General features: G+C 34.1%; 1 protein-coding gene across 3 annotated transcripts in view; it reads right to left on the bottom strand.

Moving 5' to 3' along the window:
- The window catches only part of GPATCH2 (G-patch domain containing 2), a 173,115-nt gene that overhangs the window by 148,759 nt on the left and 1,367 nt on the right, over nt 1-22,989 (bottom strand). For 2 of the 3 annotated variants that reach the window (XM_036096168.2, XM_036096167.2), the window contains exons 2-5: nt 13,583-14,299; nt 7,607-7,668; nt 4,509-4,691; nt 3,957-4,036 (exon numbers count right to left, since the gene is read on the bottom strand). In XM_036096168.2, the coding sequence (XP_035952061.1) occupies nt 3,957-4,036; nt 4,509-4,691; nt 7,607-7,668; nt 13,583-14,299 (1,042 nt within the window). Of the gene's footprint in view, nt 1-1,797; nt 3,830-3,956; nt 4,037-4,508; nt 4,692-7,606; nt 7,669-13,582; nt 14,300-22,989 lie in introns of those variants that run through there. The other variant, XM_036096174.2, reaches the window with a different exon arrangement.

A 22,989-nucleotide genomic window follows, 5' to 3' on the forward strand; every position in this document is an offset into this window, starting at 1 on the left:
GTCCAAAACCTCCTAAACAGTATAAGTCTTTCTGCAAATGAATGGCCTAATGATTGAAGCTTAGTTAGGGAGAGTTATTTAGAACAGTTTTTTAATCTGCAATTAGGGTTTGAGATTTAATGCAGTGGCTGTCGATCTAAAATTCACCTGAAATTATTCTTCACAGACTATTAAAGACAAAGGCTGGCTCAAATATATATGAAATATAAAAGAAACATAAAAGGTTGCAATATAAAGTACTTTAAATATTAAATATAAAGGCATATCATATATAAAGTATGAAAAGTTTAAAATATTTTGCATTTTGACCCATAATACAAAAATGTTCTCTAAATCATGAGATTCTGTATTTAGTATATCTAATAATAACAACAGTAACTATCATTTATTAAATATATATTATGCGACAAAAATGGTTCTGGACCTATGATGTACAAATAACCTCATTTAATCCTGACGACACTTCTGCAAATTAAATATTGTCTCTATTTAACAGAAAGAGAAGATGAGGTTCAATTTGTCTTTAAAAGTAAAAAGAAGAACCAGAGTAGGGATTCACCAAGTTCAGACTCCAAAACCTCTAACTTTTCTGTAATACCACTTTGTCCTTGACAAAACTAAATAGAGTCAATCCTCACTACCATTTGAGAGTTCCACATGTACAAATTTGCCTACTCACTAACATATATCTGTAGCCCCAAATCAATTCTCTTTTTTAAAATTTTATTTTTAAGTCATCTCTCTACCCAACGTGGGGCTCGAACTTATACCCCCAAGATTAAGAGTCGCACGCTCCACCGACTGAGCCAGCCAGACGCCCCACTCTCAAGTCAGTTCTTGTAGCACTTCTAGGGTCATTCAGGAGCATTGAAAAATTTGTCCCCTGGTGCATGTGTGCATTCCCCACTGAGGTCAAAAAAGACAACAGTACCCATTCCTGTTTCAGCTCTAACTCTGTAAACAAGTGTTGTTTTTGTGGTTTATTTGGTGCCACATTTTTCAGTTTTGTGTTTTTTGCAATTCATTGTTTTAAATGAACCCCAAGCACAGGGCTGAAGTGCTGACACGGGTTCCTAAGCATAAGAAGGCCATGACGTGCCTTGAGGAGAAATACATGCATTAGATCAGCTTTGTTCAGGCATGGGTTATAGTGCTGTTGGTCATGAGTTCAATGTTAATGAATCAACTATATATATTAAGTAAGGTGTTTTTAGACACAAAGATACGTAAAACAAGGTTATGTATTGATCGACTGATAAAAATGTCATGACCGGAGGCTCACAGGAACCTAACCTGGTATTTCCCTTAGGAGCAATGGTTCAGTATTTGCTAATTAGTGTTCAGGGCGACTTTAGAGAACATAACTATGGTGAATAATGAACAATCCAATTGAAAACTTTTCCCCCGAGAATGTTCCCATTAATATTTCAGTGAAAGACTCTTCAGTCATTTCCTTCAGAGGTCATGACTAGCTGTGCAGTCACTACTCATCTGTGTAAGAGAAAGAAACCTCTCGCTGCCATTCTGTTTCATGGGTGTAGCTACATGTGTCTGCCTTTGCTCAGAAAATTAATCTCTCTTCAAAGCAATCTGGCTTTCCAGTGTGAAAGTCTAAGGAATTAAATTTAATTCTTATTTCTGGATGTCATGGGTACTGTTTAAATATGACTATTTTGTGAGATTATGATTTTTAAGACTAGACTGTTACATACAATATGGACAGCATGAGAACAACAACAACAACAAAACTTAGCAGAGGAATTTAAAAATATCAGCACAAATTGGAACTCTTACCTTTCTTGTCCAAGTCAGATATTTTATTGAAAAAAAAAAATTACAGTACTTAAAAATCCAAACAAGGACAATTCAGGATTGAAAGAAAGAAAACCTGAAGGAGCCCATTGTCTTCAGTAAAATTTGAATACAAAAAAAATGTAGACCAGGAAAACAGTTTATGGCCTAATGCACTAGTTCCATGATAAACACACATATATAGTATTTCTCCATCAAGTGAAACTTAATCACCTTTTTACAATTTAGAGAGGGAAGGCAGCTTTTACTATGGTTAAGCCATGTATCATCAATACCATGAAGCTAGCCTATCAGATGTAATAGCTTCTATAAAATACCACAGTGAGATTGCAATAAGCCTAGAAAATGGGCTACAAATCCCAGCTATGCTCAAGCAAGCAGTGAACCAAAAATAAAAATAGGTAAAACTGAACCAAGAACTAGATAGCATTCATCTAGATTCATGATTGGTAAGGCAAAGTTCATAGGCCAAGGTTTTAAAGTGACTTATTCAGGTCTAAAAGGCAGTCATTATACAAAATAAAATAAAAGCATTTATGTAATTCAGAAAAAAAATCACGAAATTTTACTCTAAAGGACATAGCACAAAAAAAGCTTACTTACAATGACCAAACACCACATTATTGTACCTCTAAAATATCACTTTAAATATGCAAAGGTAAAGATACTCGAAGTTGCACTTTATCATATTTAATCTCTCCAGTTTAGACAAGCAATCTAAAAGATGTCACACGCTTTCTGCTTAATACATTTTCTGAAATCTTTCAGATTGTAATACCTTTAGGTAAAAGAAATGTCAACTTTCAGTTTCTTTCCCAATCACCATATTTAAGTTAGCCATTAAATGCTGAATTAACAATTAATCCATACAATATAAAAATACATGTATTAAATCACAGTTTTCATCAATTATTGGAACATAATAAAAAATACTCATCATTTTAACATACCATTTTGAAGAATTCAAATGGCCTGAATGTTGTAGAGTGTCTAAATTATACCATCAATAGAAATGTTACATTTTCCCCTCTGCTTGTGAAAATGAGCTCATGCAAGTATTTCTGACACTCACAGTGACACATATGGTCTGCCAAGGGTGTGCAAGCAGCTCTCACTTTTAAACATGACAATATGATTCAGAGGCATACAGTATTAGTTGAAATACCAGCTTTCACATGATTTCCAGAAGCTCTAAGCCAAAATGATAATTTTGAGTGGTTGCAGGTATCAGACAGAGCAGATAATTAAAAAAGTAATAATAAATTATTCTACTAGCACAGACTAGTTATCACTGTAGTTAGCTTAAAACTAGGATGATTTTTTTTTGTAGTACAATGAACACTATACTATAAAATACAATGGGTTTGCAATACAGAGCAGATTTTCCAAGTAGAAAGCAAACTGAACAAAACAGAAATTCTAGTAAAGATTATCAACCTTACCTACTACTCATCTTAGCCCTTGTTAAAATACCCTGAGTAAAATGCAAATATTTTAAATAATGCTGGTTATATGACTTCTCTAAAAATGAGCCATAAATGTCAATGCATCATGTTTATTTACAACAGTCAGAGATGTAAAAATTAGTTCTTAACCAGTCACAATATAAACATTAAGGAATACTTATGTGAGATCTGGAAGTTTTCCATTTTCTAGGTTTTGTTAGTATTTTGGCAAAGCAAGTAATACATAAATGGGTTCAATGTAAAAAAAAATCATAAAAGAGAAAAATATATAAAATTTACAGTAGTTCTACCCACCCTGGGCCAACCTAGATCCCTAAAAAGCCTCCCCAACCAGGTTCACTTCTGACTAAAGGAAGAATACCAGTCCTCCACAGCAAAAACAGCCCCATCTTTTCATCAAAGAGGCTCTCACTTCAGTGATATTCCTCCAGGGGAAGAGGACAGGAGCCAGGTTCCCTCGAATGTCATTCCCCAGATGTTCAAAACGTAACTAATTTATTAGCATTAGAAGATTTGGTTTATAGGGGAATCTCACTGGTCCAGTTTGTAGCCTACAAAAAAATGGATTATTTTTAAGTATAACATTAGAATATGAATAAAGGATGAGGATGTGGCTTTTTATTCCATAGAAATGGATACATTTCCAAACATGACAATTAAACAAAAAAGCATGCCTACCATTGAAGTTGTGGTCCCTCCTGATTTTTTAAAGTTCTTGGAAGGCATTCCATGAAGGCGACTGAGTCTAGCTTGGAAACCTGGAAAATCAAAGTCCTCAATTTAGGAGATTCTATAATCACTGTTCCTATCAATACAGAATTCAAAATAAAATAAAGGAGGTAGGAAACGTCTTATATATATAGTAGTGTGGAAAATGCAAAACACACTTAAAAGATCTGAAGCAATGCCTAGTAGCGTTCTAATGAGCTTAGCACACAACCACTGATTATTTAAGATTTACGGTATTATTCAATAGGGCTTTTCTTTCCTCCTAATTTACCTTTCTAACATTTCAACATTTTCACACTGGTCCTAGCAAGGAGGCAAGTCAACCTTTCTAATAATTAGAATGCGTGATTAATGTAGTAGCTGAATTACTGCTTGACATGTGTCTTTACAGCATCTTGTGTTTAGACACTTTCATTTCCATTTTAGCCTATCCTCTTTTAATGGTTATTCCTAGATTCACTATAAGCCCACCATATTCAGCAGTCAGCAAGTGCTACTGACCTCTTCTTCCCGGATGTGACATAAGAGGGAAAGAACCAGTTAAGATACTTTCAAAGACAGGATCTGGTAAATTTTTGTCTAGCTCGGTAGGGTCTTCCTTGTCCCACCAGGGCACAATTCCAGTGATGCCACACGCTCCACCTGATTCCTTCTCATAAAACCAGTCACTCTGCTCATCATCACCTGTGCAAATACAAGAAATCCCCCAAAGACTGTTTTATTATCCAAATACACAGAGTTATCAGATTTAGGTTTAAAGAATGCAAGACAGCAATTAAATCTGAATTCCAGAGAAATGATTTTTCATATATAGTACCTGCACAAAATTTTTAGTATGTCTAAATACTGAATGGGACACACTTATATTAAAAAATTATTTGTTATATACCTAAAAATCAAATTTAACGGGGGATCCTGTATTTTACCTGGTAATCATTTACATAATCAATACAGAAAACTTCTCATTCTATACCACAGCTTCATTGAAATGTTTTTTAACACTACAACAAGAACTGCCAACATAAGCTGCTATGTTTTAGAACCAATTAAAAAATGTGAAAAACAATAATACTGGTTAATTCTAGGGCAAAAACTACAGAGAAATCCATTTAAGTTACTACCCTTTCCAAATTAAAGAAAAACAAGCCTTAATGTCCTACAGTGAATTTAAAGTATAAAACTGTAGAACCTGTTCTCTGCAGCTGATAATGGTATATAATTAGCTTAATTTCATGATTTGTATGGAGTGTAAAAGGGGAAATGATCATGAACAGATGTGACTAAATGAAATTAATCTGATTAAGTTCATTAAGAAATAGTTGTGAAAAAGTTGATTTTAAATGAAAAGTGACAATACCACAGAGTTTACAAAGAAACTATTACTGGACTATGACAAGCAAGGTATTTTTAAGACAGAACACTATCCATAGTAAGGTGGACTTTTGGGAACACCCACGAGTGTAACCATGGAGAAACGATCCATTTAAAATTCAGTTTAAAATGTACTGAAAGGAAAATGTGAATCAACAGTATTTTGTTTTTAAAACAGGAATAAGGGGAAAAAATACAGAAGAAGGCAGATGGCTTTTAAAAATAGGTGGCAAATAGTTTTTGAATATGATCCTAGATTCACTCAAGTCTTCATGATTCTTAGAAAAATTAATTCTGGTTTTTAAGAGGGTCATCACAACTGCCATAAAGTTTTTCCCTTTACAGAAAGAGATTTCTGATTTCCAAAATCTCTTAGTAAAAGTATTTTTTAAAAGCAAACTAGGACAAAAACAAACCTTCAACTGAAAATGACTTTACGAGAAACAGCCATACTTCAAATTACGAGCGAGTGAAAAGTTTAAAGCATTTGGAAAAGCAACGCCACCAGTTTATTTCAATTGAGGATTTAATAAAAATTAATTAAAAAAACAGGCACATTTCAAAGCACATAAATATTAGTACTTTTACTGAGAATTATATTAACATTTCCTAGAACACGTATAGGTACAAGAAAAGAAAGGGAGTCACTTGAAACTAATTACCTTTCATCTTGATTCCAACTGAAACAATGTTATTATACAAAAATGAGGTTATTTTATTTTTGATGTGATACACAACCTTGTTCTTAGCAGGGAAATCAAATAGCTAAAGATTAAGAACTTGAGCTCTGAAGTCAGTCAGACCAATTAGAATTGCAGTGTTATGTGACATTGGGGAAGGTATCTCGACTCTATGAGCCTAGGTTTCATCATACCTCCCAAAAAAGAATCTCCCAGGGTTTTCTTAAGAATAATATAAAAACCTAAAGTAAACTGAATGAAAAAAGCACTTAGAAATATATATATGTATTTTGGACAGACTTGTCCAAAAGTTATTTTTTTTTAAGTTTTTTTGGGGGCGCCTAGGTGGTTCAGTCGTTAAGCAACTGCCTTCCGCTCAGGTCATGATCTCAGGGTCCTGGGGTTCAAGCCCCGCATCGGGCTCCCTGCTCCGAGGGAAGTCTGCTTCTCCCTCTCCCACTCCCCCTGCTTGTGTTCCCTCTCTCGCTGTGTCCTTCTCTGTCAAATAAATAATTTTTTCATTTCCTTTCATTACCAAATGCAACATTTATAATAACTGAGTAGACACATGTATTTAAATGAGAATTTAGGTATATTATCAAGGTAGTCAAACTCACTCTGAGCCCCGAGGTTCTAGCATATTTCAGCAAACTCTCTTAACTTTAAAAAGTCTATGGTCTTTAAAACAGTATGTACCTATTTATCTGGAATATCTATGGGTTTGTAAGTAAGCCAAAATGAATGATCAATTTATTTTATTCCTACCAAGAGGAATGAACAGACTAAGAAAAAAATGCCTAGGTAGCTATTATTTTCTTCTTTTTTCCTATCAACAGACTATTTATAATTTAAAACAATAAATTTGGGGTCTTTTTTTATCCCTTAGAACTTACTGCTTTCCTCTAAAGATTCTCAAGAAAGGCAGATAACATTTGCAGGTATGCCTCCTGCCCTCTGAAGGTTTTTCCTATTTTCTTCCCAAATAGGTGGTTTCAAAATAATGCCATGTGAAAGTGTGAAAAGCTTCAGGGATCTTTAAAGATGTAAAAGACCTAAGTTGTAAGACATGACTGTTTTAACAGTTTACAATATTGAATTCATGAAAACTGTCTAATTACTTACAAACTAGGGAGGATGAATAAATGTCACGGCTGAATAAAAATGACAAATGACTTGCAAATCCACCTTTACTAATGCTTAAACAGTATTAAATACATTCGGAATCAGGTGGAGAATGAGAACCAGTGTCTTGTGAACTTGCTAAGAGACAAAATTGTAAAGACTGAGGTATGTAAAGCTTTCTTAAGGAAGATAATCCTCCCTTAATATTATTAGCTCCACATGCTAGCTTTTGGAGATAATCAATTACTTTAGGTCTTGAAGACAGGATACCGTTCATAGTATAAAAAGAACTAAACCCTAGTCCACTAAGTAGGTGTGTGTAAGTTAAATGGGTTGCCATCATCAACTTAAGAAATAACTAGTAATAAGCACAACTTTAAAATGAAGACGTTTTTCCAAAGGAATAAAAAAATAGCATTTCAGTACCTTGTCTTCCCTCATCATTGGTAAATAAGCCAGCATCAGTGCTGCTGAGACTGCTGGAATCACTGTAATAAGGGAAAAGGAAAAAAAAAAAAACAACAAAAAAACAGATCAAAAGAACAATTGATCTCTCAGTCGTAAAATTTTAAAGAGACATGGCAGCTCAGAGATGAAACTTAAGCCTGACAAAGATCTGAAAGAAAAGATGATTTTTTTTTTAATCAAACTGCAAATATTCTGGTTCCATTAACTACAGAGCATATTATTTTTGGCACATAAAACCACAGGAATCTAATGGGACCCTGACAGTAAGCCAGATGTGACTGCAACGAGGTGCTGACACAATTGATGTATTTTATTATCTGCTTTCATCAAATGCTCACTGCTCCTTTCTTACGCCGTGCAATTCAGCCTGAGCCCGGAACACCACTGCTCAATAAAATGGGGAAAGTCTCAATCAAAAGCAGGCTAAGCCTTTCTTCAGCATATGAAATACAAGGGCCCGAGATGAAATTACTTTTCATGACCACATTTGCAAATATTCCAGAAAAGACATTACTTAAGAATGCACAACAACTCTATTACCTGGCAAGGAAGAAAAAAGTTTACAATGGTAACAATCCATTAAATCAAAGTTAAAATCTCTCTGAGCAAAAACAGCAAAATACGGAATATTGCCAATAATATTAAGGAGAGTATATGTAAAAATAACAGGTTCTCCTACTTCCATAGAAGTTCGAGTGTGATACAAAGTCCTATTTCACATACAAATTAAAACAAATAGGAGATATTCAACTGACATGAACTGTCACTATTAGTTCTAATAGAAGCCATGCTTATATGAAAATCTAGTTAGTTAAAAAAAAACACAAAAAAGCAGATCATGTAGTAAAGGCTTGGCCTCTAAAGAAAATTAATAATGTTCTTTAAAAATTCTCATATACTCTTCTTCCTGTAATTCTTAATTTTAACCCATCAGGAAGTTGCCCCAGGAGAATTTTATAATACTTTTCTCGTTAACATGTACAACCCTGTAACCTGACTTACTAAACAAAACTAATCTGTTTAAAAAAATTAATCTGTGGGGAGCCTGGGTGGCTCAGTCGTTAAGCATCTGCTTTCAGCTCAGGTCATGATCCCAGGGTCCTGGAATCGAGCCCCACACCAGGCTCCCTGCTTCACAGGAGGCCTGCTTCTCCCTCTCCCACTCCTCCTTGCTTATGTTCCCTCTCTCACTGTCTCTCTCTATCAAATAAATAGACAAATAAAATCTTCAAAAAAATTAATCCGTTTTAAAAATATTTAAATTGAGAGTTTAGGATTAAAATTATAGATGAGATCTAAATCCCTGTTTTCTTTTTTTTTAAATTTTTTTGTTAACATATAATGCATTATTTGTTTCAGGGGCACAGGTCTGTGATTCATCACTTACACAATTCAGTGCTCACCATAGTACATACTAAATCCCTATGTTTTCTGAATATAGAATATCATTTCAATTATTTGATTTTTAAAAAATAAGAAAGTATAAGGATTTATTAAATGGTATATTTCCCCTAGGAACTCTAAGTTAGTACATTTTTCTTTAACTTTCTTCATGTTAGGAGAATATATAAAGCTCCCTATACTGCACAAGTGTTAATTAAAGAATACTTTCTTAGACAATCACATCCATAATTTCTTATTTACCAATGCACATGCTCTCCTATGCACAGTGATGTCTGAGTATTAAAAACACTTTGGAAACTTCATCATTTTGCTATTTAGCTGTCCAAACGACTGTTGATTTATTTTTTTTCTCTTCTGTGATTGCGTAGTGCTTTCTTGTTTGCCCGTATCAACACAACCTAACACAGGGCCTTACCCTACATACCTTGAGTCACAATTCTTGTTCTGACATCCTTGAGGCAACATGTATTTAAAGTTCACAATTTTTCAAATTTTGGAAAGATATGTTCTAAAAATGCCTAATAGGGGTCTGGGGTAGAACTCCAGAATCAAACCTATTAATATATTTTTTCAAATAAATGAATGAATATCCACATTAAATCCAGGTCAAGCTAGGTCTGGCCACAAATGAGTTAGTTTTTCACAGCTTTCAGAATTCAGATTTACAGATAAAGGACTGTGAGATGTGAAACTATGTGCTCTTTTTCTGGGGGGGGGCGGTACAATGGTTTTCTAATTTCTGAGTTCAGATTTACCTCTTTTAATATTCTACATACAACCAGGCTCATTGTTTACAAATATAACTTGCTGACTAAAAATATTATGACATCTTGGATGGGATCCTGGAACAGAAAAAGGACATTAAAGAAAAACAAGGAAATTCTAATAAAGTACTGACTTTTGTTAATAATGCATCAACACTGGCTTATTAATTCTGACAAGTGTATCAGAGTAATGTATGACATTAACAGCAGGGGAAGCTAGGTACGGGATATATGGGAACAGGATATACAGAAAATCTCTGCACTATCTTTGCAACTTTTCTATAAATCCAAAAGTATTCTAAAAGGAAAAGTTTATAGGGCGCCTGGGTGGCTCAGTTGGTTGGGCGACTGCCTTTGGCTCAGGTCATGATCCTGGAGTCCCGGGATCGAGTCCCGCATCGGGCTCCCTGCTCAGCAGGGAGTCTGTTTCTCCCTCTGATCCTCCCCCATCTCATGCTCTCTCTCTCTGTCTCATTCTCTCTCTCAAATAAATAAATAAAATCTTTAAAAAATAAATAAATAAATAAATAAAAGGAAAAGTTTATAAAACCTGCATGTATCTATGCATATATATATATAAATTAAATAAAATAATAAAATGTTTTCTATTAAAAATCTAAAATTACTTCCCCATACTTGTTGGATTAAATGTGGATTTCAAGGCTCTGTATGGATGAGCCCTACCTAAATTCTTCCCATCTCCATCTCTGGTCCTTTTATTTATGTTCTTTTTCCAACTCGTATCCCAATCTTCTCTCTCTTCTCTCTTTATTTCTGAAGATTTTATTTAAATTCAAGTTAGTTAACATATAGTGTATTTTTAGCTTTAGGGTTAGAATTTAGTGATTCATCAGTTGCATATAACACCCAGTGCTCATTACACTGAGTACCCTCCTTAATGCCCATCACCCAATTATCCCCCACCCTACTTCTTCTCCAGCAACCCTGTTTGTTTCCTATATTTAAGAGTCTCTTATGGTTTGCCTCCCTCTCTGTCTTTATCTTATTTACTCTTCTTAAAGATAGAAGGAAATCAGACTCCCCCCTCTAAGAGCAGCTTAGTCCCTAACGATCCTTGTCTTCATCTGGGATCTTTTTACACGTGTTTTAAACAATATGTTTCCTTATTTATATTTCACCTCATTGACATCTAGCTAGTTGCTCCAAGTACATCACGTAGTTGTTAGCATGTTCAATAAATCAGAACAAGAACTTCTAATGAAGCAAGGTTTTTCATTTTCAGCATCTGACAGCCATTATGGCTTATCTCCAAGGACACCTCTTCCCATTTTTTTTTAGCATGATATATTCCACAAATGGTTGTCAAATTAATGTTTGTACAGCAATCCCAATCCTCTGCCCCAATCTGTTCATTTCCTGTATTTTTTATTCTTGAAACCAACACATCATCTGAGAATCTTCTTTCTCATTCATCCTCCCAAATATAGTCAACCTTCCATTGATTGCAACTCTTAAAATTGCTCTATTTCTTTTCCCTCTACTATTACTGCCATAATTTACCCCTCACCTAAGGATGGATTCGAGGTCAGTGAAAACTAAATAAAACACTGTTACTGAGATCATGTTCCTTGAGAACATGTAAATCTAATTGAGTTTCTTCATAATTAAAAATTCTTCACTGGCTTCCCATTACTTACATGATGAAATCCAAACTGCCATAGCACACAAGGCCTTCATGACATGCTTACTGCTGTGGCCTCAACCACCACTTTGTTCTAGAAATAATCAATTACATGTACTTTCCCAGATACATCACTTTGCTTCACGATCCAAGCCTTTGCACAAGCTGTTCCCTCTATCCAGGATTGCCATTTCCCTCCCTGTCCAATATCTGAACAACACTCAGTGCTTGCTTAAACCTCAGCTCCTTCAGGAAGTCCTCCTTCACCAGTATTTTCTATGCAGCACACTTCATTTTCATTGTTTGCTTATCTGCTATTCCACACTATGGGGCTGTAGGCAACAGGATCTGTCTTATTTAGTAATCTTCCCACAGAAGGAATATGCATCTAGCTCTTAGGTGACAATAAAAATAGTTACATGGCTAAGTTTAAAATAAAAGAAAGGGCACCTAGGTGGTACAGTTAGTTAAGTGTGCGACTCTTGGTTTCGGTTCAGGTCATGACCTTGGGATTCTGAGACTAAGCCCCCAAGTCAGGCTCTACGCTCAGCACAAAGCTGGCTTGAGATTCTCCCTCTCCTTCTGTCATACCCCCGCCCCCCAAGTGTGCGCTCTCTAAAATAAATAAACCTAAAAAAAAAAGACGAATAAAATAAAATAAGTATTTAAAAAAGTTATTCTGGAGTGAAAACATCCTCTTCGAAAATTTGTACCTGGGCTGTTGACTGCTGGGTAGCCTGATCATACCTAACAGATACTCAAATATTTTTTACAATGAAGAAAAATGAAGAGAGTTTCATCTCATTTTTCTTCCAGGGTAGGTATCTGTCGATAAAAGGCAGACATCAACAAAAGAAGGGCTTGGAGGATCAATCCAAAAAGCAAGTAATCTGTAAATAATCCAGAAATGGACACTTATCTCCACTGCCACACACCCTCCCTTCCCAGCAACTGAGCAAATTAATCACTTACAAGTCAGGCTAAGTGGTCCTCAGTCACAGTGGCCCAACACTACCATAGAAATAATTTTCATTCTGGTATAAAAATGTCAACTTTTTTGGAAGAAAAGCAGATACCATAAACTGTTCAAAGTCTTCCTTAAACATTTTTTTTTTTTGGAGCAATTTTTACTTCTTCAGAAAAATTACATAAATAGCAAACCATCTCTAATAAAGGGCCCATCCTATAAACTTTTACCAGGTCCGATTCATGTTTGTAATCATATTTATAAGCAAATATATATATATATATATATATATATATAAATTATTAAATATATATATTAAATCCATAGTTCACAATCTACATGATTAAAATGATGCCAATCTTACAAATTAAAATAAAATATTCTTTCCCAGTAAGGAATTTTTTTTTTCTGGATCATAGTTCTGTGTTTGGTTTTAAGAAGATGCCTAAAAGGATGAACAGTGTCAATACTTTCTCATTTACTGCAGTAGCATTAGTTCTGTGTAAAAGAAAAATGATCACTTACCTTTTGACGCTGTCAAAATAGTACTTAACAATTATTGTGCTATACCTGCTTTCTAGAATAAATAGATTAGACTAGCTGCCAAAGGATCATTGCTTTTCTCATTTGTCTAATGACAAGAATTAGGTTTTACAATTCATAAATGATCAGAATTCCCAGCAATCTACAGACTTCTTAAAATATCAAGCCATACACATTGAAGTGATATCAACTTTTGATTCTCAAGAATCAAAATAAACTGATAAATTGTGACACTAAAAAGCACCAAAGGCTAAATAAAGCTCTATAATTAAACAAATAAATAATTATAAATCCAATTCTAAGAGTTACAAATGTGCTCTTATTCAAAAGCACATTCGTTCCCATTGAAAAACCATTTCCTTTTCTCTTTATAGCTGAAAATTAAATCTTTATAACACAACCAAAAGACTTCGTGTAAATCAAATAAGCAATTTTGTTTTGTGCTAACCATCGTAAATTATAAGGAAATATAACCATGGTTAAACAGTAATATCACTATTATTATATTTTATATTATTATAATAATAATTTTAAAATAGAATTAAAATACAAAACACATTCAAGCACAAACAATGGAGACACATATTTTTATACTTAGAGAATATAAAAGTCACCTTTCACTCATGAGTTCATCTGAAACTTTTTGCTCTTCATAGTCCATTTTGTCCTTATTGGTCTGGCTTATTTCCTCACTTTCTAAAACTACTCCTTCATCTTGGATTTTTGGCCCTTGTCTAATTATTTTCAATTTCCTTTTTTTGACTTTGTTCTTGGTAAACTCTTGATATTGGTAAGCTCTGTCATTGTCCATGTCCTGATCTCTACAACCTTCAAGGGGCTGGGCCATGGTCCGTTTGTTAGAGATGTCCTGTGGGAGGTCCACTGCCATGCGTTTTACCTTTCTCCTTCTGCGCAGAGTTCTGTTCCCAAGGTTGTCCACAGTAAAATCCGATTCGTGCCATAGAGGTCTTTTTCCCCGTACGTTATTGTTTAAGTTTGATGATGGCCTGCGCTTAGCCACTAACATTTGGTCATCAGAGTCACTATGATCTTTTTTATTATTATTGTGATTCTCTCTGTAGTCCTTGCTTGGTTCTTCTAAACTAGAATCAGTGCCTTCACTTAAGCAGTGGCCAGGCTCCCATGGGTGATGAACATTATACGACCTTCGTTTTCTCCCTCTCCGTTTCCTTGCCTGGCGTTTCAGAGGACAAGACATGCTTCGAGAATGATCACCAGTTTCAGCAAATCCACCTCGAGCTTGCTCTGAGCTCTCCTCCAATGCGGAGACAAGATCATGAACCAGTTCTTCCATGGTTCGACTGAAATGCCTACATTTTTAAAGAAAGAAAGAAAAATTAAAGAAATCAGTATTAACCTAGTTTATTACAGCAGATAATTCACTCTAAGTCTAAAATTAATAGTTATTATAAAGAAATGTTTAAAAGCGATTTTTCTATCCAAGATAACAGTTTTAAATATTCTGACTCATTTTTAAGCTCCTTCTTCTTGTATAAGTTCTTTCATTAAACATAGGAATTACTTCAAGATACAGTAAGCATAATATCAGCAATGAAATATCCCAGTAATTTCATATTTTTCCTGTGTAATTATGGAAGTTATTTTTGCTAAATCATTGTTCATTAGTCTATTCCTGCCTTTTCCCTAGTTTTCCTAGAACAGATACAGAACTTTCTCAATCCTTCTTCCAACCACCCCCTCCCCGCCAACGATTTCTAAATGAAGAAGGAAGCTGTACAATTCTCTACTCACCACATGCTCTACCCAGTCACTACCATGATATGTGAGGGAGATGGAAAGATTGACAGGTACTTTCAAAATTTGTTGTAATATATGTAAAAAAAGAGTTTAACCAGATACTAGACATATATTTAGGCCACACTAATCTCATAACTCAGTCAAGCAGAAAGTATGTTCTTATTCAAACTGGAGCCTCCTGGGTCTAAAATGGCCCATCATTTTTCTTATAATTCATTCTGAGACAATCTCTTGGCTTTTTTTTTTTTTTTTTTTTTTGTAAAAAGAGGGGTGCCTGGGTGGCTCAGTCATTAAGCGGCTGCCTTCGGCTCAGGTCATGATCCCAAGGTCCTGGGATCCAGCCCCACATCAGGCTCCCTGCTCAGCGGGAAGCCTGCTTCTCCCTCTCCCACTCCCCCTGCTTGTGTTCCCTCTCTCGTTGTGTTTCTCTCCGTCAAATAAACAAATTAAAAAAAAAAAAAAAGAAACAAAATCCATTGAACTACGTATGTTACCAGTGAAAAAATTATCTACTTGTCAGTTAGGATAAAAAGCATTCTTTAGGAAAATTATACTGACCCTTTCTAAACACAACTCCCCAAAATTCTAAATCAGTTGGTGATGGGGCGCCCAAAATTGTTTTTAATTTTTAAACATTATAGGTAATTCAAATATGTATCTTTCTTCTAAAGATCATGAACAATCATTTCTGAGTTCTAGAAGCACCTAGGGATCAAAATATTCTCAACTACAGAGGTCCATATAATTTCCAAGTCTACAGCAGGTGTAGGCACTTTTCTGTAAAGGGACAAATAGTAAACATTTTAGGCTTTGCAGTCCATTAGGTCTCTGTCATAACCATTCAACTTCAGCCACTGTAAGGTGAAAATAGCCCTAGGCGAGACATAAATGAACAGGTATGGCTATGTTCTAATAAAATTTTATTTACAAAACGAAGTGATGGCTGGCGATAGTTTGCTGACCCCTGGTTTATATAGTCTGTACCGTCTATAATTTTAGGCATTTGCAAGTTCCCTATAACAAATTCAAACTTTGTCTTTTCATTTGAACAACCTGAGAACAAACACACATTGTAATTCAACTGGATTTACTACTTATAAGATGATGTACACATACAGCTTCTAATACAAGTACTTACTATGTGCTATGCCCATTTTTAAGTGTTTTACATGCATTAGCTCATTTCATTCTCACATAATAACCCTATAAGGTGGTATATGAGATACAGAGAAACAGAGATGTTAAGGGCAATTTGCCCAAAGTGACACACCTAGGAAATGGTAGAAACAGGTTTCAAACTCCAGCAATCTGGTTCTGGAGCCTGAATGCTCAACGAAGTACAGCCAAGAACAGAATTCTAGTACTACACAATTCCAGTATCCAGTTCTCATTTTTGTTTATGAGTGTTGTAGCAGCAGGTGGTACTATTTTAATTGTTCAGACAGATTTAATATACATCTATGTAAAGTCAAATGACTCACAGTTAGGTATTATATTCTTTTGAACAGAAAATAGGAATGGAAGACCTGAATCAACGCAAGGCACAGGGCAGTGAAAGTGGTGAAGGTGCGTTGAATCTGAAGAACCAATGCTGTAGCCATCAGTAAAATGTACACTGTAAGCAATTAACTAAATGGAGATAGTGTCTCATTTAATGTGGGTTTGTATTTTCCAGATCTCCCTCGGCATTCTGAATGAATAAAACCCATATGGACACATATTTAAAAAAAAAATGTGGCGATTCGAATATATATTTTAAACAAACTCTAGAGAACCACTAAAAGGGTCCTATATGTTACTCAGGTTTCAGATCTTTGCATTTGATTATAAGAAATATGCGTCTAATAGGAATTAGCATTAAGCCAAAAAAAGGGCTACAGTTCTGACTACATTGATCCAAATGGGTCTTTTCTCCATTACCTCTATGTTAATAATCACCCTTTTGTTTTCCTTTTATTACAACAAATATTTTGTTCATTTCCTTTAATACTATTTCTTTGGAAGAAATGTAGTCCGAAAGACCTATTATCTCTGAATATAATACTGCACCTTTAATAAAATTCACTGGAAGCCACTTTAACATGTATTATAATAAAGATCCTTTGTCTAAAAGAAGACTCAGTATCACCCGGTTCTCAAGTAACTTACTTTTTGAAGACTTAGTTTTCTTATCAATGGGTGAATGACTAGGTCTAAATATTAATGTGAAATTAACTCAATGCGTGATTATAATCTCCAACTAAAATTGCAGGTTACTTCGGAAGTTATAATCTAGTACTTTACTTTAGAAAAGAAAATGTGGTGGTCCTAACATTAGATAAGGGTTAGCAATCAGATTCAATCCATTGAAATTTATCTTCAATTAATTTCATTTAAAAAATATTGCTGTAACAAACATAGCTTAGGAAAATATAACTGATGGTATTACTAACAATGTATGCCAAACTTTTTATTTTACTTTATTTATTTATTTGACAGAGATAGACACAGCGAGAGAGGGAACACAAGCAGGGGTAGTGGGAGAAGGAGAAGCAGGCTTCCCGTGGAGCAGGGCGCTGGATGTGGGGCTCGATCCCAGGACCCCGGGATCATGACCTGAGCTGAAGGCAGACGCTTAACGACTGAGCCACCCAGGTGCCCCTGTAAGCAAAACTTCTTTATAACATCATTAAAATTGTCACCTTACTTGATTTTATACTGTTTTTTTCTTTTTGAGAAAATAAAATACCTTGAAAAACTTTTAACCAGAAGAACCTAATTTATTCCATGATGTTACTCAAATAGGAATCAGATATGACTATCAAGTAAAACAATTACTTTAAAAAGACTTCTTGGGGCTCCTGGGTGGTTTAGTTGGTTAAGCGTCTGACTCTTGATTTTGGCTCAGGTCATGATCTCACAGAGTTGTGAGATACAGCCCCATGTCTGGCTCCATGCTGGGTGTGGAGCCTGTTTGAGATATTCTCTCTCCCCCCGCCCCCAACTCTCTCTCAAAAAAAAGAAAGAAAAAGACTTCTTAAAAACCCCATAAAAACACACACAAAAAATACATTTAACATACGTGCCATTCAGAGTTCAAACCACTTTTTTCCCCCTTCAGTTTCAACTAATCAGACTCCTGCAAGCCAAAACCCCTGTTAATGAGCCAATAATATTAGAGTCAGTCAGTCAAGCTGCTTCACTTATATCTCTCAGGGAAAACTGGCATCAACTGGCCTCACAGAAATAAAGTCATTATAGGAGACCGTCACATGATCAACAGCTCATTTATTTCCTTGGCAGTAACACTGAAAATCATTGTATGGAAACATTTTATCTTCAAGATATTTTCTTAAATAAGGTCTTTCCTATTTAAGAGGAAACCTGGAAATACATAACTTTCTTGTATAAAAACCTGTGTTTATTAAGCATTCATACTTGTAAAGTTTAAATTATAGTAAAATTTAGTGAATTACCACTTAGTTAATTTGAATAATAGTCACATTTATAAAACAATTTCTCTTCATTTGGAATTCAATGGAAATGATATCTTTTGAGAATAGTTTGCATTGGGTATAATATCTAAGATAACCGTTAACTAACAGCTTTCTTAAAATACTCAAAATGAATAGAATTACAGTCCCACTATCTGTATAAAGTTGGATTCTGTAAAAGGAAATGACCTGAGTAGACAGGCATTTTGGTTTTGTGTAGGCGGTAGTACATTACGTAAAGTTTCTGGTTCAAGAAAGAAGACTCAGGAAGCTGCCTTAGTCCAAACTTACTGTTCATAGGTTCACAAAGGACTGGCAGTTGACTGACAAACCAAGGACTCTCAAATAGCAGTCAACAATGTATAAGCAGGCATGGTAGGAGATGAAGCCCAAGAAAGCCAAAACTGATCCCCCCCCAATAACTAACAGCTAACTACTCTATCAACAACTATTACTTTTTGAAGACTCTCTTAGCAATAACTACTATTCCTAAGAGGATAAAATATAGCAACTACAGAAAAATTAGGGAACAATTTCCTTGCCTGGACAACGATAAAAATAATTACATAATAAGACGACAGATATGTGTGTCTACTGAAGAAACCCAACAAGTTCATTAAAAACAAACAAAAATATTTCAGATATAACAAAAAAGGTAATTGACTACAACTGTCAAATATCCAGATAAGGAAAAAGAAATCAAATATTCTTTATCACCTAGTACATGGTAAAATTCTCATCTTCATCTCTGTAAAACACAGATTATTTCTTCTTTTTTTTTTTTTTTTTTTTTTTTACAGATTATTTCTTCTACAAAGTTAAGTAACTCTAGCAGTGGAGTGCTAAAACGAAGTTAAATGTTGCTAAATACCATTGCTTAACTGGCTTTTAAAAATTTAAGGAAATAGTCATTTATGTGTTAGTTTCTATATGATTAAAAACTCAATGTGTACAAAAACAATGTATGAGGAGTACCTAGTCAAGAGCTATGCTGATGAATGTATGCTATGACTGATCACAAGCTTAAGAAAATAGTTTCAGAATTACATGTCTCGATATTCATGTTACCTTTTACTTAAGAAAGGAAAGGTTCTTTGGTCATAAAAGTACAAATTAAAATTAACATATAATAGTATAGATCAAGACAATGGGTGACTAAACATGCAAACAGTGAGCCTTAAAGACGCCACATCAAGGGCTAAATTTCATGACTAATTCAACAAAACATTATCTGTGAGAATTATTTTAAGTTTGATTAAAATTTCTGCTGCTCATGACAATTTATAAATTTCCTTCTTTAGTGGTAATATATTTGTCAAAGTAAGTCTTTATCTCAGCCTAGTAACCTATTGAATGATTAACAGAATTAAATCCTTTTATATATCTTGGGGAAGGCCATCTTAGGAAAAACAGAATAACCCTAACATTAAATGTTAACATTTAAGCTAGTTTAGAAATTCCTTGACCTACCTATTTAAACCATTAATCAGAATTAACTTTTTCTCTTTTTGAAAGAGGTAGCAGGGAGGTAGGGGAACATATCTTATTATGAAACATGTAAATAATTGTAATTTTACATTAACACTAGCCAATGCATATGGAACAGAATTCTCTAGGTGGGGGAAAAGGCTGGGAGGAACCTGTAGAGAACAGGAGCTTTAAAGTCAAATCTATGAATCTGGAAGCTAAATTTGACCATTAGCCAGAGAACCTTGAACAAATTACTTATCTTCTGATTTTGTTTATTCATCATAAAAATGCTGTAATTTCTACCTTGAAGGGATTCTGTGGGATGAGAGTGGATACTTATGTGTGAGAGCAGTTATTTCATCTTTCAACAACCTCTATACCAAATAAAGTGGTCACTGAAATACCAAATCATTTTGCTTTTAAGGTAGAACCACACTATGGGTCCTGAGGATATAATAATAAAAGCACAGACCTTATCCTTTCTGTGTTCTTGAACCACTGTGAATCATGGGGAGAAGGGGAATAACAGACATTTGCAAAAATCTTGCATGCAATTTCAAGAAATTTGTGCACTCCTTAAAGATTTTCAAGGATCTTAAAAAAAACAACTAAAAAACAAAAAATTAATGCTGTGTATCTGAGTTAGTCCTATACAGATATACAAATATAAAAAAAATAAATTATAGAAAATCATCCTTCCAAGTTAACAGTCTCAGGTTCTCTACCAAAGAGAAAAAGCTCATTTCCTATAATGGGCCCAAAAGCTCCCCTAACCTGCACTCAACTGGAGGTGCTAATGGCAACTGCTATTTTGTTACCACAGGAACACCCTTCTTTCCTCCTTAACTAGCAATCTGGGGGAAAAAAAAAATCATACATGGCTTTAGAAAAAAGTATTAATTCTACTTTCCAAATAGTGATTTAATCAGGCAAGCTCATTTATTTTTTAAATTTGAGAAACATTCTTCTGATTTCAACTTAATTTAACGACTTCAAGAGTCATTCACAACTTCTTACACTCTAATCACTTTCCAAATGTAAACTACCGAATAAGAAGCTGCCTAAATGAAATAAAGACGAAGTCTAAAACAAACAAATAATTTAGCGTCTAAAAAATAATTCATTCCAATTCTTGTCAACATGCATATATTAGAGCACATCTAGGCAAGTTTCTAATACGTATCAGATGAGTCTCATTCATTGATCATACATGGTAACTATTTAATATTTATTGAATATATAATATATTCTGAATTTCTAGAATAAGAATGAAGACAACTTAATATTTATTACAAGTATCTAGCATAATGCTTGACACAGAGCAGATGTTAAAAAAAGATCTGTTGGATGAACAGACCAATGAATGATTAAATTAATGAATGAATAACAGGAAAAAGTATGACTTCACTAAAAATTTAGACAATCCAGATTTCAAATTTTCTGCCACATTAACAAGGCAGACACTCTTAATTTTTTAGCTAAGTAAATGTTGTGGTAAAGGATAAATCATCAAAGATGGTTTAAAAGTTTCCAGCTTGACATTCATAAAAATGCTAAGAAGCTATACTAATATTAATGAGTTCCTTGGCCAAAATCACACTGGTCATTGCTTTGATTCCTCATTGTTGAAACAGAAACCTGACTCAAACATACCTGATAGTATTGCATTCACCTCAAGATAAAATGACAAAAAAAAAAAAAAAGAAAGAAAAAAGGCATTTATTTAAAAAAATGCACATTTTCCACTATGCAGTTTTTCAGACCTAAAGATCCAAATAATAACTAAATAGGAATGAAACTACAGAAAAAAGAAAAAAAGATCCAGAATTAATATAGTTTATTCTTAAGGTTTTTTTTTTTTAAAGCAAACCACATAAATTTAAATATATAGTTTAGTTCATATTATCAATAATAATTCAGTATTTTCATCAAGGACTTAATTGTAAAATTTGTTTAGTTCAACCTTTAGAATCTTAAAAACAAACCAGAAATTGACTTTAAATATAAGTCACTAATAAAGTAAAAAGTAGTAAAAGTGTATCTAAATTATAAGTATGATCTATCCATTAAATTAATCAAATTTTAAAAGGCAGGTTTACAATTTACCAAAATACTTATGCTTTTTGGCCCTTAATTTCAAAATTGTATGTGAATGATGAGGCAGGAAAAGGAGACAGACACTCTCAGCTATGTTTTGTAAAAATGTAATATAAACCACTTACAGGAACAACTTGCACAAAAAATATATTCATTTCCTGACATACACAAAAATCATAGGATTTTTTATTATTTAATTGTATAAAACTTGTCTTCTGTAGGAATAAATTACAAAATAAAATATCAGTTCTACTTTCAACAAATTGTTAAAGAGAGATAAATCATCTATTATTTACCCATTTGGTGCCTAAAAACTGAAAATCTAACCTCGACATTGGAGAAAAAGTTGAAGTCAAGATGGGACGTCAGTGTAACAGGAATTCTAGGTGAGTTAAAAAATCAGCATATTCTTTCCAGTTTAGATATTCCTGAAATAGCGTACCGTAGTCAGACAAATAGGACGTATACCAGGATGGTTAAGAATTGTTTTTAGATATACCAGAATCACGATGCAAATATGGTATTTGGGCTAGTTATTTAAACTATATTGGTTCCTGTTTCACCATTTCTAAAATGCAAAAAAAACGATAGCACCCATCTCAAAAGGTTTACAGGAGATATATGTCCATAAAACCTGGCACTAAGTAATGACTCAGTAGTAGTATCCCTGGTGGCACTGAGACTTCGTAACTGGGATAAAACATAATACACTCATAGTATGGTAAATGTCTGATCAATGAAGGAAAAGAATTTCATTCAGAAGCACTGATTAAGCGCTAGGCACTATGTTATACTCTGATGCCATAAGAAAGAATGAATTCTATGCTGATAACTGAAAATAAGATAAGCACTTTAAGAGAATTGAAGGACGGTTTCTCTGTATCATAAGTAGTTACCTAACTATAATTTGGGTAGAAGGTGAAAGGGAGAGGAAGTCATACTTTTTAATTAAATAGTCATCTATCCTACACATCAGTATCACTACAGCAAGAGCAGACCAATCTATATAGCACATTTTGTCTCGCTCCCTTAACAAGGTATTGATTGAATGGTGAAACATTAAGAAAGGTACCTACTAGATTAGTGAAGAGGGAATTCAGGGGTAATGGAAATGTCCTATATCTTGTTTTGTGTGGTGATTACACAGTATATACAATTGTCAAAACTAAAAATACTAAACACGTAAGAAGGGTTTATTTTAT

The sequence above is a fragment of the Halichoerus grypus genome, chromosome 7, assembly GCF_964656455.1.
Source record: "Halichoerus grypus chromosome 7, mHalGry1.hap1.1, whole genome shotgun sequence".
Classification (NCBI taxonomy): Eukaryota; Metazoa; Chordata; class Mammalia; order Carnivora; family Phocidae; genus Halichoerus; species Halichoerus grypus.